Source organism: Oryctolagus cuniculus, chromosome 5 (assembly GCF_051225735.1).
Source record: "Oryctolagus cuniculus isolate XC-2025 breed Fujian yellow rabbit chromosome 5, ASM5122573v1, whole genome shotgun sequence".
In the NCBI taxonomy this organism is placed as follows: domain Eukaryota; kingdom Metazoa; phylum Chordata; class Mammalia; order Lagomorpha; family Leporidae; genus Oryctolagus; species Oryctolagus cuniculus.
The window spans coordinates 52,621,542-52,637,701 of NC_142871.1; the positions used below are offsets into that span (position 1 = coordinate 52,621,542).

Genomic DNA, 16,160 nt, shown 5'->3' on the forward strand with positions numbered 1-16,160 from the left:
ATGTGAGGCTCCCCCAATGAATAGTAATTCAAAGTAAATATAATACTACATTACAAAATTTTATTTTTCCCCTTAACTAACATTTCAATGCTTTTAAAATATATATTACTATATTTCCTCCCTCTTTTTTTCTCTGGTGTCCTTGTTTTGTTAGTGGCTAGTCTGCCTGTTGGTTATCCAGGCCATATACATAGAAACTGAGACACCTGTTGGTGTCTTGCCTCCCATAGACAACATAAATTAAGTGAATGCAGGATTCAGTGTGAGGGCTGCGAATTCAAAATCTCTGTTTAAAACTTCTTTCCCTAAACCCTTGTATAATTTTGATCAGATAATTGATGTTTGTCTGAAGTTTCTTGCCTGTATAATGTGAATTGTTCCAAACTTTAGAAAAACCTTGTAGTCGTCACAATAAATAACACTCACTCACCGTAGAGGTATGGACAACAGCAGGTTCTGCTCCAGGGCTAGGTTGGAAAGCTGAGAACATCCCTGAAGAGCTCCAGCTTCGAACAAGCTGACAATGTTGTTGTCCAGAAACAAATGTTTCAAGTCTCGCAGGTCCTGGAAGTCTTGAGCTGTGACTCTCTGAATCAGGTTATTGCTGCAGTCAAGTTTCTGTAATCTTGCTGGTAGCTTGAGGGGCAACATTTGAAGCTGGTTTTGGGACAACTCGAGAGTAGTTAAATTGGAGAGGATCTGTGCCCCATCCATGGAAGACAGTAAGTTTTCTGAGAGGTAAAGATGGGAAAGGTTCTCCAAGTGTTTCAAATCCCGAAATCTTACTACTTTGAGCTGGTTTCTTTCCATCTTTAAAGATCGCAAGGATTTGGGTAGGTTAACAGGAATTCTAGTGAGAAAGTTACCACTGAAACTGACATACTGCAAAGACTGCAGGGAAGTAAAGAAGTTGCTTGGGATGAGGTGTAGCTTATTGTTCTCCATGCTCACATGTTGCAGGTTGGGCAGTGGCAGGGGTCCAGCCACAGACTCCACATGGTTACCATCCACGGACAAGCTCTGCAAGCTGAGGAGGGAGGAGAACATGCCAGGGGAGAGGCAGGATAGCAGGTTGTTTTTAAGTTCAAGGATTCTTAATTTTTTCAGCCCTTCAAAATCTGACCCAAGTAGGATGGTTATGGAATTATCATTTAGTTTTAACACTTCAAGGGTGGCTGGGAGGGCAGTGGGGACCTTTATTAACCTATTTTTCCAGAGTTCTAAGGTCTTCAGTGTATTCAGATTTTTGAATGTACCATTTTCTACAGACTCTGTTCCACTGGCCAGCAAAATAAAGTCTTCTAGAGCCAACATCCCAGTGAAGTTCGATAGCTACAAAAGTGAGGGAAAGTGAGAGAGAAAAACAAATAGTTAAAATTGTGAAAAAATACTATATATATTACCATTATAATACTAATGACATGTGAGATTTCCCTTCAGGTTCTGTTTAAAATTATATTTAGAGAAGGTTTGAAACTCAGGTCCTAGCTAACATCAGTATGTAAAATATATTCCAAGAACTTTCATGCACTATTGGTTGACATAATGTTAGTCAACTTCTACTGTATATTCTCTGACCTAGCAAATTCACTTTTAGGTAGAAGTGCTTATAAATTGCACAATGATTCATGTACTAGGATATTCTTTGTTGCATCATGTCTAGTAGCCAAAAATGTGAACCATTTGGAAATTTTTCACCAAACTATTAGCAGTTTCTAACTCTTGGGGGTAACATTACAAGGGATTTTCCACTATCCATCTGCAATTTGCATTGTTTGAATTTTTTAATTCATGATTTTTGCTAAAGTTTTTGCATTAAAAAAAGCGAAAATTTCGAATCTTCTAGATTTGAAAGTAAAAATTTCAAATTTCCTAGATTCTGTTGCCATTAGAATGTACTTACCTGAGAAACATTTTCAACTACATTTTATGGTAAATGAGCTACCTGTTCCTGATCTCAAATTTGTTTTTCACCATAAAGAATGAAATGTATACATGTGTTTTCCCTCCACCTCTGTAGAGCAGAGTTCATTCATACATAGATTCCAGACTGGAGGCTAGCCCTCCCCCAGAGTTTAGGTAATTAAAAAATCAATTTCATGCTTTGCAAGCTTCCCTATCCCTCCACCTATCTGTCTACCTTCCAGTTTGACATCCATCTCTTTTTTTTCAACAACATAATCATTTGTATTAAAACTAGGAGTAAAGTTGTGTTTAGGCAAAAATAATTGTTCTGGGGCTGGTGCTGTGGCATAGCAGGTAAAGCTGGCACCATGGGCATACGGGTGCCGGTTTGGGTCCCGGCGCTCCACTTCAGATCCAGGTCTCTGCTATGACCTGGGAAAGCAGAAGATGGCCCAAATCCTTGGGCTCCTGCATCCACGTGGGAGACCTGGAAGAAACTCCAGGTTCCTGGCTTTAGATAGGCCCAGCTCTGGCCATTGTGGCTATTTGGGGAGTGAACCGGTGAGAGGAAGACCTCTCTCCATCTCTCTCTCTCTCTGTCTCTCTCTCTGTGCCTCTGTAACTCTGCCTTTCAAATAAAAAATAAATCTTAAAAAAAAAAAAAGAATTGTTCCAAGCTTTCTTCAACATGATAAATGTTCACAAAATTTTCAACCTGCTTTAGAATCCCATTCTGCAGGGCAGGTGTTATGTTGTGGTACAGTGGGTTAAGCTGCTGACTGTGACATTAGCATCACATATGGGTACCAGTTGGAGTCCCAGCTGCTCCATTTCCAATCTAGCTTTCTCATAATGTGCCTGGGAAAGCAGCAGAAGATGGCCCAAGTGCCTGGGGGCCCTGCTACCCATGTGGGAGACCCAGGTTGCTTTGGTCCCTGCATGCATGTTGGAGACATGGGTAGAGTTCCAGGCTCCTGGCTTTGGCCTGACTCAGCCCTGGCCATTGAGACCATTTGCGGAGTCAACCAGCAGATGGAAGACTTCTCTGTATATATGTCTCTCCCTCTGTCTCTGTAACTCTGCCTTTGAAATAAATACATTTTTAGGAAAGAAAAAAGAATTCATTAAGTCATAATTTCCAGCATATAATTTTACTACCTATAATTTCTGAATATTTAATTATACAATTGACTCCTTCTATAATAACAAATGCATGATTAGCATGTTCAAAGTGAGTTAATTTTGAATGACATTTTTGTTATAGATACTTATAATTAGGAAGACATGTGATGTGAATTATGATTTTTTTAACTTTTTTATAGATTTTATTTATTTATTTGAGAGGTAGAGTTGCAAACAGTGAGAGGGAGAGACAGAAAGAAAGGTCTTCCTTCCGTTGGTTCACTCCCCAGATGGCTGCAACGGCTGGAGCTGCGCTGGTCTGAAGCCAGTAGCCAGGTGCTTCTTCCTAGTCTCCCATGCAGGTGCAGGGGCCCAAAAACTTGAGTCATCTTCTACTGCTTTCCCAGGCCATAGCAGAGAGCTGGATTCGAAGAGGGGCAGCTGGGACTAGTGCCCAAATGGGATGCCAGTGCCGCAGGTGGAGGATTAACCTACTGTGCCACAGAACCGGCCACATGAAATACGAATTATGATTTTTAATTAACTGTTTCCGTATTTGAAAGGCTAAAGCAGAGATAGAGAAACAGAGAAAGATCTTCCATCTCCTGGTTCACTCCCCAAATGCATGCAATAGCTGGGGCTGGGCCAGGCCAGGCCAAAGCCATGAGCCCAGAATTCAGTGTATGTCTCACATGTGAGTGGCAGGCACCAAAGTACTTAAGGTACCACCTACTGCCTCCCAGGGTGTATGTTAGGAAAAAGCTGGACTAGGAAGCAGAGGAGCAGGAACTTGAACTCAGGTATCTCAACATGAGATGTGAGTATCCCAAGCAGCATCTTAACTGCTCCATCAAAGGCCCACCCCAAATTATGGTGTATTTTAAAGCATCTCATTATATGTTATTGTATTAGAAGAATCCCCAGTAAAAAGTTTCAGAAATGGATCTTTTAAACTTAATAGTTTTGGCAGCTGCCTTTGGTTATCTATTACTGCTAACATAAGATATTTTCTTAATGATTAATTAGTTGTATTGATTAGTTCTAGTCCCAATGACATCAATTTTACTCTTATATTTGTTGAGTGTTTACAAGTACCAAGTGTTTTTTATTATCTTATCATTAATCTCCTGCATGTTTGCTTTTATCAATCCAGGCTTCTAGATAAGGAAACTATGAACTAGAAGTGAAAGAAGTGAAAATAGTCTATTGGACTCCAAAGCCATTTTTTTTCCTCAGGTATGCCATTTCCTATTTTTATTGCCTTTAGCATACAATTAATGCTTCTTTTAAAATAAAGACTCAAGATCAGGACACAAATCATATAATTTTTTTTTTTTTTTTGACAGACAGAGTGGACAGTGAGAGAGAGAGACAGAGAGAAAGGTCTTCCTTTGCCGTTGGTTCACCCTCCAATGGCCACCGCGGCCGGCGCGCTGCGCTGATCCGATGGCAGGAGCCAGGAGCCAGGTGCTTTTCCTGGTCTCCCATGGGGTGCAGGGTCCAAGCACCTGGGCCATCCTCCACTGCACTCCCTGGCCACAGCAGAGGGCTGGCCTGGAAGAGGGGCAACTGGGACAGAATCCAGCGCCCCGACCGGGACTAGAACCCGGTGTGCCGGCGCCGCTAGGCAGAGGATTAGCCTAGTGAGCCGCGGCGCCGGCCCACAAATCATATAATTATAGAAAAGTGGAGATTTTAAAGTTATTTAGTTCAAATCTCCCATTTCAGAGAGAAGGAATTTCAATCCAAAAAAAGTTAAATAACTCAAGAATCAGTGTTCTTCAACAAATACTCCATTTTTTTTTTTTTTTGACAGACAGAGTGGACAGTGAGAGAGAGAGAGAGAGACAGAGAGAAAGGTCTTCCTTTGCCATTGGTTCACCCTCCAATGGCCGCCACAGCCGGCGCGCTGTGGCCGACGCATCGCGCTGATCCAGAGCCAGGAGCCAGGTACTTATCCTGGTCTCCCATGGGGTGCAGGGCCCAAGCACTTGGGCCATCCTCCACTGCACTCCCGGGCCATAGCAGAGAGCTGGCCTGGAAGAGGGGCAACCAGGACAGAATCCAGCGCCCTGACTGGGACTAGAACCCGGTGTGCCGGCACCGCTAGGTGGAGGATTAGCCTGTTGAGCCGCGGCGCCGGCCCCAAACACTCCATTTTAAAATGCCCCTTTCTAGGCTTAGCTTTCATTCATCTACAGTCAAAAATGACCCTAAAGATAGTGGCCCATGTTGTGGCCTAGCAGGTAAAACCACCTGCAAAGCCAGTACACCATTTGGGAACTGAGTTGTGTCTTGGCTGCTCTAGTTCCAGTCCAGCTCCCTGCTGATGTCCTAGGAAAAGCAGTGTAAGATGACGGTACAAGTACTTGAGCCCCTACCACCCACATGGGAGAGCCTAAAGAAGTTCCTGGCTCCTGGCTCCTGGCTTTGGCCTGGCCCAGCCCTGGCTGTTGTGGCCATCTGGGGATGAACCAGTGGATGGAAGATCTCTCTGTCTCTTCTTCTCTCTTTTGGTTAACTCTGACTTCCAAATAAATAAATAAATCTTTAAAAAGAAAAAAAAAAAGGACCCTAGACATAAATATTCACTCCTTGGGCTGTCAAAGAAAAACTTGTTATTATTAATACTTCCACTTGTATTTCAGTAACCACAAACTCTACAGGATTGCTCTGTGCAGTAAGTCTCAGGGATGACATGGAAGGGATGACATGAATGGGCGATTTATTTGGGGACTAGACAAAGTGCGATGTCAAAGTATCACTGTGGGGAGTGAGGAGCAAAGGTCAAGATGGCTGAATACAAAGGATTTGCATCTCAACCAGGAAAAAGTTTCTGAACAAGGAAAGAACCACATTCCCAGAAGATTGTGGACAAACTTCAGTAGAGGAGTGATGGAAACTATAAACAACCTGGAGATTCTGAAACCCAGCAGACAGAGAAACAAGCCATGTTGACTTGATATTGTACATTGAAAACCCACCACACTCCACTAAAAAGCTGCTAGAACTGATTAACCAATTCAATAAAGTGCAAGATACAAAATCAGCATATATAAAATAGTAGCATTTTATACACTAACAATAATCTCACTGAAAGAGAAATCAAAAAAAAATCCCAATCACATAGCTACAAAAAAATCAAATATTTAGCAATAAAATTTAGCCAATGAAGTGAAAGATCTCTACAAGGAAAATTGTAGATGCCAGTGCTGTGGCATAGTGGGTAAAGCTACAGCCTGCAGTACCAGCATCCCACATGTGTGCCGGTTCTAATCCTGGCTGCTCCACATCTGATCCAGCTCTCTGCTATGGCCCGGGAAAGCAGTAGAGGATGACCCAAGTCCTTGGGCCCCTGTACCTTTGTAGGAGACTTGGAAGAAACTCCAGGCTCCTGGCTTCAGATAGGCCCAGTTCCGGCTGTTACAGCCATTTGGGGGAGTGAATCAGCAGATGCAAGGTATCTCTCTCTCTCTCTCTCTAACTCTGATTTTCAAATAATAACTCTCTGCTTTTCAAATAAATAAATAAATTTTTTAGAAGAAGAAAGAAAATTGTGGGGCCAGCATGTGGTGCAGTGGGTTAACACCCTGGTCTGAAGCGCCGGCATCCCATATGGGTGCCGGTTCGAGACCCGGTTGCTCCACTTCCAATCCAGCTCTCTGCTATGGCCTGGGAAAGCAGTGGAAGATGGCCCAAGTCCTTGGGTCCCTGCATCCACATGGGAGACCCGGAAGAAGCCCTGGCTCCTGGCTTCAGATCGGCACAGCTCCGGCCGTTGCAGCCAACTGGGGAGTGAACCATCGGATGGAAGACCTCTCTCTCTCTACCTCTCCTCTCTCTGTGTAACTCTGACTTTCAAATAAATAAATAAATCTTTAAAAAAAAAGAAAATTGTAAAACATTGATGAAAGAAATCATCAAGACACACAAAAGAATGGAAAAATATTGCTTACTCATGGATCAGAAGAATTAATATAATTAAAATGTCTAGATTGCCTGAAGCATATTCAGATTCAATGCAATCCAATCAAAATACCAATGACATTATTTACAGAATTAGAAAAAAAAAACTCTAAAATTTATATGTAATCACGAAGACCTGTAATACTCAATGTTATCCAGACCAAAAAAAACCAAAAACAAACAAAAAAACAAAAAAAAAAACACCAGAACTATTACCTGACTTCAAAGCATACTACAGGAATCAGCATTGTGGCACAGTGGATTAAGCTGCCTCCCGTGATGCCAGCATCCCATATGAGCACCAGTTCAAGTCCTGGCTGCTTCACTTCCAAACCAGCTCCCCAATAATGCCCCTAGAAAGGCAGCAGAAGTTGTCCCAAGTACTTATGCCCCTACCACCCATATGGGTGACCTGGATGGAGTTCTAGGGTCCTGGCTTTGGCCTGGCCATTTAGGACATGAACCTATAGATGGCAGATCTCTCTCTCTCCCTCTCTCTCTCTCTCTCTCTCTCTCTCTCTGCCTTTCAAATAATAACAACTAAATAAATATTTTTTAAAAGTGAACCACAAAGCTATATAGTAACTGAAACACCATGGTACTGGTAAAAGAAACAGCACATAAATCAATGGAACAGAACAGAGAGCCCAGAAATTAACCCATGTACATACAGTCAACTGATTTTTGACAAAGGTGCCAGTAACATACAATGGAAAAAGGAGAGTCTTTTCCAATAAGTGGTGCTGGCAAAACTAGATGTGCTTAGGGAGAGCCATGAAATTAGATCCATACCTCACCATCTAAAAAAATCAGGGTAAATCAAAGATCTAAATATAAAACCTCAAACTATGAGATTGCTAGAAGAAAACAGAGGAAACACTTCAAAATACTGGTGCAAGCAAAGATTTTTTGGTTAAGATATAGAAAACATAAGTACAAAAGCAAAACTAGACAAATGGGATTGTATCAACCTGTACAGCAAAGGAAACAATCAATAAAGTGAAGAGACATTCAACAGAAAGAGATAGTTGCAAGCTACTTATCTGAAAAAAGTATTAATATTCAGAATTAATTAGCAACTCAAAAAAACTCAACAACAAACAAAACATCAGTCTATTTAAGAAATGGGCCAAGGACATATTAGTTCTCACAAGAAGAAATAGAAGACATACAAAGGGCCAACAAATATATGGAAAAATGCTCAACATTACTAGCTCTCAGGGGAATACAAATCAAAACCACAATGAGATATCACCACACCTCTGTCAGAATGGCTAGTATGCAGAAGACGGAAAGTAGCAGATGCTGGCCAGGATGCCAAGAAAGAGGATCTCTTATACACGGTTGGTAGGAATGTAAATTAGTGCAGCCACTGTGGAAAACAGTATGGAGATTTCTTAAAAAGCTAGAAACGGAACTGCCACATGATCCAGCAATCATACTACTGCGTATATACACAAAAGATATGAACTCATTGTAACAAAGAGCTACCTGCTCCAAAATTTATAGCCACACTATTCACAATAGCCGAAATATGTAATCAATCAAGGTTTCCACGATCAGATGAATGGATAAAGAAAATGTGGTGTATATATATATATGGTAGAATTTCATTCCTGGTTTACATCTGAATAATATTCCCTTGTGTGTGTGTGTGTATATATATATATATATGTATATATATACATATGTATATCAATAGGCTAATCCTCCCCTGCAGCGCCAGCACCCCGGGTTCTAGTCCCGGTTGGGGCACCGGATTCTGTCCCGGTTGCCCCTCTTCCAGGCCAGCTCTCTGCTGTGGCCCGGGAGTGCAATGGAGGATGGCCCAAGTCCTTGGGCCCTGCACACACATGGGAGACCAGGAGAAGCACCTGGCTCCTGGCTTCAGATCAGCGTGGTGCGCCGACTGCAGCGGCCATTGGGGGTGAACCAACGGAAAAAGGAAGACCTTTCTCTCTCTCTCTCTCTCTCTCTCTCTCTCTCTCACTGTCCACTCTGCCTGTCAAAAAAAAGAAACAACTAAATCTAAACACAGAATGTTGATTACAAGAACCTGGGAGAGTTGGGAGGGATATAAGGTTTTTGGATGAAAACTTTGTTTTACACCTTTGTGAAACCAGTTGTTAAGGAAGATATACTTCTGTAGTTTTAATGATCTGTGATTACTTTAAAATTTACTGTATATGGATGAAATGGTCATTTTTCTATTCAATTATTGCATTTCCATTAAACTAGCGTCGTTTTGCTTTTTACTCATTAAACTTCTTATTCAGTGAAGTGTTAAGCCTTTTTACTGCAATGTAAATTTAAAATGTGTTATCTCAAAAACTAATAAAGAGGGGCCGGCACCATGGCTCACTTGGTTAATCCTCCGCCAGTGGCACCGGCATCCCAAATGGGCGCCGGGTTCTAGTCCCAGCTGCTCGTCTTCCAGTGCAGCTCTCTGCTGTGGCCCAGGAGGGCAGTGGAGGATGGCCCAAGTGCTTGGGCACCTGCACTCGCATGGGAGACCAGGAAAAGCACCTGGCTCCTGGCTTCAGATCAGCACAGTGCGCCGGCCGTAGCGGCCATTTTGGGGGTGAACCAATGGAAGGAAGACCTTTCTCTCTGTCTCTCTCTCTGTCTAACTCTATCTGTCTAATAAAAAAAAAAAAAAAAACTAATAAAGAAAGAAAGGGAAAAGGAAGGAGGTGGGAGGAAGAAAGGGGGAGGGATGGAGGAAGGGAATATCATTATGTTCTTAGAATTATATCTACAAAGCACATTCAATCTGTTAAAAACTAATTAAAAATTTATTTAAAAGAGGAGGAAGCTGGATGTGGTTTGTTAATTTTAACAAAAATATTAATATGAGACTTTATTAGGGGAAATGGGGTGAGGGGTGTATGGGAATTCTTTATATTACTACCTCACAATTGTTGTCTTCTAAATTGAAAACTATGTGGCTGGCATTGTAGTGTAGCAGGTAAAGCTGCCACCTGTGATGACAGCACCCCATATGGCTGCCGGTTCATGTCCCACTGCTCCACTTCAGATCCAGCTCCATGCTAATGGCCTGGGAAGAGCAGCGGAAGATGACCCAGGTGTTTGGGGTCACCCACATGGGAGACCCAGATGAAGCTCCTGTTTCTTGGCTTTGGCCTGGCCTAACCATGGCCATCATAGCCAATCTAGGGAGTGAACCAGTAGATGGAAGCTCTCTCTCTCTCTCTCTCTCTCTCTATTTCTGTGTAACTCTTTCAAAATAAATAAATCAATCTTAAAAAAAATACATTGGAAACTATTCTGAAATAAAATGTTTTTAAAAATTACAAAAAAGAGTTCAATGTATCTTCATTTCTATTTATAAAGTATACAGGCTGGCCTGAATCAGTCTTCATATTCTTAACTGAATCCAATAGACAGCTGTTTTCCTTTATTAAGCATAGAAAGCATTTTCTTTTTGTTGTTAGAGTGAATGCAGGTAACTCTTATTATTAATTAAAATGGCTACCACTTTCTAAGTATTTACTATGTTTAATCTGTATAAAGCCCCATGCCTCAGTGTGATTATCGCCTTTGCAGAAAGAGAAACTAAGGCTCAGCAAGTGAAATCACATGTCCATGTATATCCTGCTAGCAAGTGGAAAACTTGGGCTACGAACCCAAATTTATCTTACCCTAGAACACTGCATTTTTAACCTTACTACTATAATATCCATTTAGCTGAAAAATATAGAGTTCTAGTGCCACAGTGAAGAAGACACACACTGACTGCTAACATTTTAGTTGATATTTGTGAAGCTGTCAAAAAGGAAAGAAAAATTCTGCCACACATGTGTTTCCAGTTTCATGGCCTCAGCGGGGCTCTGCTCAAGAGCTGTGGAAAGAGATGCTTTTCTCCGAAGCTAACCTTGGGACTGCTGATAGTTTTTTTTAATGTTTAAAATACAAGAGCACAGAGTCACTCTGCTGGCTGTCCCATAAAGGGTTTGATTCTGATGTCAGTTCTGGACAAGCCCGGTTCCAAGCAGTAGAGGGCCACATACCCTTCTTGTGCTCCTTATTGGTCTAACATATGGCAACACTGACACCCACAAAGTGACAGTTTCAGGCCTGTGAGAATCAAGGCAAAGAATCTGTAAGGCAATGTGATCATCAACACAACATTTGATCTCTATAAATAGTTTAAAAATTCTGGAAAATATGAGTGCGGCAAAAGTATAATAACCCATAATCCCTCCACTTGATGATAAATCCTGTTTGTTATATTTCTTACCCTGGAAGAATCTGAAGTAGAATCTGAAGAATCTGACAAGATATAAAGTATACTGCCAACAGAACTACAATTCTCATTTGTCCTCTGCCTTTGAGGAAAGCCTGTCACTTCGCCTTAGAGTAGTCTGACAGACAATAAGTTTTGCAGATGTGGACACGTAGAACTGAACTGAACCTACATTCCTCAAATCAAGTGTGACTTGGGTCACCGAGCACAGTGTCCCTTTGGCATCATATGTAATCAGTTGTTCATTGTGTCTTTCATTCAATACAGTGAAGCAGTTCATCATGGCTTGAGAGTAAAGTATGAGTTAGTGAACAGCAATAGAAAAGGATGGAGGAACAATGAATGAAGTTGGATTTCTCATCATATCATACCCAAAAATTAACCTGAAATGGATTGTAGATTAAATGTAAGAGCTAAGACTATAAAATTATTAGAATAGAATATGGGCATAAATTTTCATAAACTTAGGTTAGGTAAAGCTATATACCCAAAACACAAAAGACAGCAGAAAAAAAATAGCTAAATTGTATTCAATCAAAATGAAAAATTTTTATACATCAGAGGACACATCAATAAAATGAAGAGATAGCCCACAGAATTGGAAAAACATATTGAAAATAAAATGTAGAATAAGAGACGTATAGCTGCAATATCTAAAGAATGTTACAACTCAATAACTTAAATGGGCAAAGGAGTTGCATAAATTATTTCTCTAAAGGTATACAACTGGCCAATAAACATATGAAAAGGTGCTTAACATCATTAGCTGCTGGAGAAATACAAAACAAAACTACAGTGACAAACCACCTGACACCTACTATGATAGCGATCATCAAAAAGAAAAAAAAAAAAGGTAATAGGAAGTGTTGTTGAGGAAGTGGATAAGTTGGAATCATCATGCATTGCTGTGGGAATACAAACATTTGGGTATTTCTCAAAATGTTAAACAGTTACCACAGGACCTAGAAATTCCACTCCCAGGTATATGCCCAAGATAAATGAAAACATATGTCCAAACAAAGGCTAGTATACAAATGTTTATTGCAGCATCATTCATCATAACAAAAGGAGGAAATAATCTAGATGCCCATCAGCTTGTTAATAAACAAAATGCAGTATATACAAACAGCACACTATTATTCAGCCTTAAAAGCAAGGAGATTACACATGCTCTAAGATAGATGAGACTTCAGGAAATTATGCTAAGGCAAAGAGGCCAGTCACAAAAGACCACAAGTTTAGGCAAAAAAGATTGAATTTGGTTCTGGGCATGTTGTTTTGAGAGCCTTCTTATATATCTGAGTGAAGAAGTCCAGTGAATTAGAGATGCAGTTCTGGAAGCCATCATATTAGACAGAATGAGGTCAGATAAGGAGAATGTGTGTAGTAAAAGAAGGAATGGCTGAGGATTGAGAAACCAGTACGGGGAGGGGGAATAGAGGAAAAGAAATGCACAAAAGGGCAAAAAAGATAAGGGAGGAACAATGAGGACATAAAAGGTGGTATCGTGGAAAGCAAGAGAGTAAAAACTCCAAGAAAATAGTAAGCAACCACATATTAGAACAGTTTTTGAGCATAAGGATTAGATAGAAGCCAAACAGCAGTGAATTAAATAGGAGGGGAAGAAGGGGAGACAGTAAAAATATAGACTACTCTTATACAGTTTTAAAAATAAAGAGGGATACAATCAACAAAAGACACAGAATTAAGAGGATTTTATTATTGGGGTGTGTGTTTGGTACAACTGTTGAGTTGCTATTTGGAGCAACTGCATCCAGTATCAGAGTTCTTGCACTACTGTGCTATAATTTATAACAGTCCTAGGTTCCAGTCCTCACTACTGTGCTATAAATTAGTTTCCTACTAATGTGTATCCTGGAAGCCAGCAGATGATGACTCAAGTACTTGGGTCCCTGCCACCCATGTAGGAGACCTGGATGAAGCTTGGGTGGGCGAAGAGGGTGGGGTGTCTCGATTTGGCCTGGCCTAGCCCTGGCTCTTGCAAGCATTTGGGGGAGTGAACCAGTGAATGGTACATCTCTCTCTGTCTCCCTTTCAAGTAAAAAGAAAAATATATTAAACAATTTTTCAGAGGATTTGTTATTGTAAGTAGAGGAACACAGGTATAGGCTGCAGCCAGGAACTCATAAAGAAAAAGCAACTGAAGATATGGGAGTGTGGAGAATGGGAACAAAATCTGGGAGAAGTGAGAAAGGTTGAATCAAAGGTGGAGACAGTTGTGAGGAGAGGGTTTGCCTTGAATAGGAGAAACAGCTCATCCTCTGTCTGGAGGAAAGAGTTCACAGAAGTTTGTACACACTGTAGGAACAATAGAGATGAAGTGTTGTCTTGATTTGTCAACTGCATGGAAGGCCAGCCGTTTCTTGAGAATGAGGAAGACAAGGATTAGGCAACGCAAGACTGCACTGTAGTTCTGGAATATGCAAAGAGAATGAAGGGAGAACCTGACCAAGAACAACTGAAAGGACAGATTGGTGACAGTGAAGACCAAGCTGAAATCAGAGATGAATTTCTGGGTCCAAAACATCTAGTTTTGTGATCCTTTCCAGCAGCACCAGCTGTCTTGGTATAGAAGAAATGAAGGAAAATTATTACCCTAATTTAAGATTGAGGCTTTGCTGGGTGGGTTTTAAGACAATTTATTGTGGGATGCAGGGAGCGAAGGCATAGAGAAAGAAAGTGGGTGAGAAATAAACTGATTATCTGGGAGGACATGGATAATTCTAGGGTTAGTTGCTTCCATGAGGTGGAAAGAAAAAAGTGTGGAGTATGGCAGTTAGAAGGAAAATAATTCAGGACTTTCTGAGTGGAGAATTCCAAGTGATAACGAGGATTATGACTTATGATAAAACAGAGAGATGTCACCAAGATAGCTGGAGTAAAATGGATATGAGGATAGATGTCTTTTTTATGAGTTGAAGGAAGTATGAGACTAGGTTGTTGGACCAGCCTTCCCCATGGACACTAAAGGTGCACAAGAAGATGCAGGACTCAGGATGGAGAGGAAAACTGCAAGCCAGTAAGGGAGGGACTAGACAGAACACAGAACGAACATTACAGCCCAGTAGCATGAACCTCAGAGAAGTAGGAACTTTTATAGACAAATGAATAAACTCTGTTCCTGAGGGCAGAGGCTGTGAACTTCTCGCCTTTTATCCTCAGCCTCCAGCATACCATGCACAGTCCCAAACAGAGATGGATTATATGAACAAATAATATAAACATTTTAAATTGTGGTGTATATTTATATACATATATACTAAATAATTATTTTCCACTTGTATATAATATTATTACTGTTCATCTGAGGATCAATTTTAACGTTTTTTCTAATTAAACATTAGAAATTGTATGCACCAAGTGAAAAATGGCCATTTAAAACCTAAGCATCATTTCCTTAACAAAAAAAATGGTGTCTTTCATTAGTCTTCCTATTATCACCTGTCTTTGTAAGAGGCAATTCATTAGGCTAATTAAAGTCAAAGAAGTGGCAAGACTATTGCTCAATGAATGTATGCCAATGACAAATTGATTCATTTGATAACAGAATTTGATGACAGGTATAATTTCATCTTATTGGCTACAAAGGAGCAGCCTAGGATCAATACAAGGCTTAGCTGATGCTCCATCTCACTAGGCATCTCAAGTGCTCAGAGCAAATATTTAAACATCTTACCCTTTAACCAGGTGTCTTGCTTGAATGCTTAGACCTGACAGGGTCAGGCTTGCTCCCTGGCATTAGGCGCTACAAGGGTAGAAGAGGAAAATAAACAGATGGAGACCAGATAATTGTGCTTATTAAGCCTGGATATAAATACCATGCCATATACGTCAAACTCTGTGTGTTTATGTGACACCTCTGTGAACACTTCTTAACCAAATGAAAGGGAGGTTCTGTATTTGCAGCAAGCACATTTACCTTCTGCCTCTCTGCACCTGGCTCCCAGAGAGGTATTTCCTTATATTAGGATTTGGATCGATGAAGGAGCAGCAGTGAATATTAAAGGGATAATTAGAGACCCAAAGAATTTTCCATCTAGAAAAGACTTTTGATCGCCTATCTAAAGCAGTCTTCTGACTTTATAAAGATAAAAAGTGAGGACCAATGACATTTTTAACATCTTGCCTAAGATGGTTACATCTTTAGTGAGAAAACTAGGATGAGAACACTAGTCCTGTGATATCTTTCAAAATATCAAAGATGAAAACGACAATCTCTTCATGTTAAAATATCAGACAAACCTATAACACTCCCTCTAGCACTCGCCAGATAGGTGGGCCTGATGATAAAAGTCATAATTAACAGCACAGGATGAGAACTGCAGGTAACTGCAAAACAAAAACACTCATATATTTACTCTGTATAGGTTTCCAAAATGACACTGATAACTAGCTAGTATGAGGGTTTTGTATAAATTGTTCTGATAAACTGAGCTTCTCTTAATAGCAATGATGTTCCAAGTAGCATCTGCCACCTCCATGGCATGAATGAAACAATGTTTCTCCTGAAAGGACTTTTTTTTTTTTTTTTTTTTTTTGACGCTGATCCGATGGCAGGAGCCAGGTACTTCTCTGGTCTCCCATGGGGTGCAGGGCCCAAGCACTTGGACCATCCTCCACTGCACTCCCTGGCCACAGCAGAGAGCTGGCCTGGAAGAGGAGCAACCGGAACAGAATCCCGCGCCCCGACCGGGACTAGAACCCGGTGTGCCGGCGCCACAAGGTGGAGGATTAGCTTAGTGAGCCACTGCGCCAGCTAGGACTTATTCTTAATCCTGGGGATACAAAATGGCAATGTGCTCTTTTGGTTAAGAAAGAGCTCCTTCCCAGCATGGGTGCTCAGTGGAGTGGTTAAGTCTCCACTTGAGAGCCCTGCATA

The 16,160-nt window shown here is 40.9% G+C and overlaps 1 protein-coding gene across 1 annotated transcript in view; it reads right to left on the reverse strand.

The window, feature by feature from the left end:
- Positions 1–16,160, reverse strand: part of LOC100349668 (nephrocan-like) — a 29,118-nt gene that overhangs the window by 12,217 nt on the left and 741 nt on the right. Inside the window, exon 2 of the mRNA XM_002714775.5 lies at positions 431–1,332. Coding sequence (XP_002714821.4) covers positions 431–1,332 — 902 coding nt within the window. The remainder of the gene's footprint in view (positions 1–430; positions 1,333–16,160) is intronic.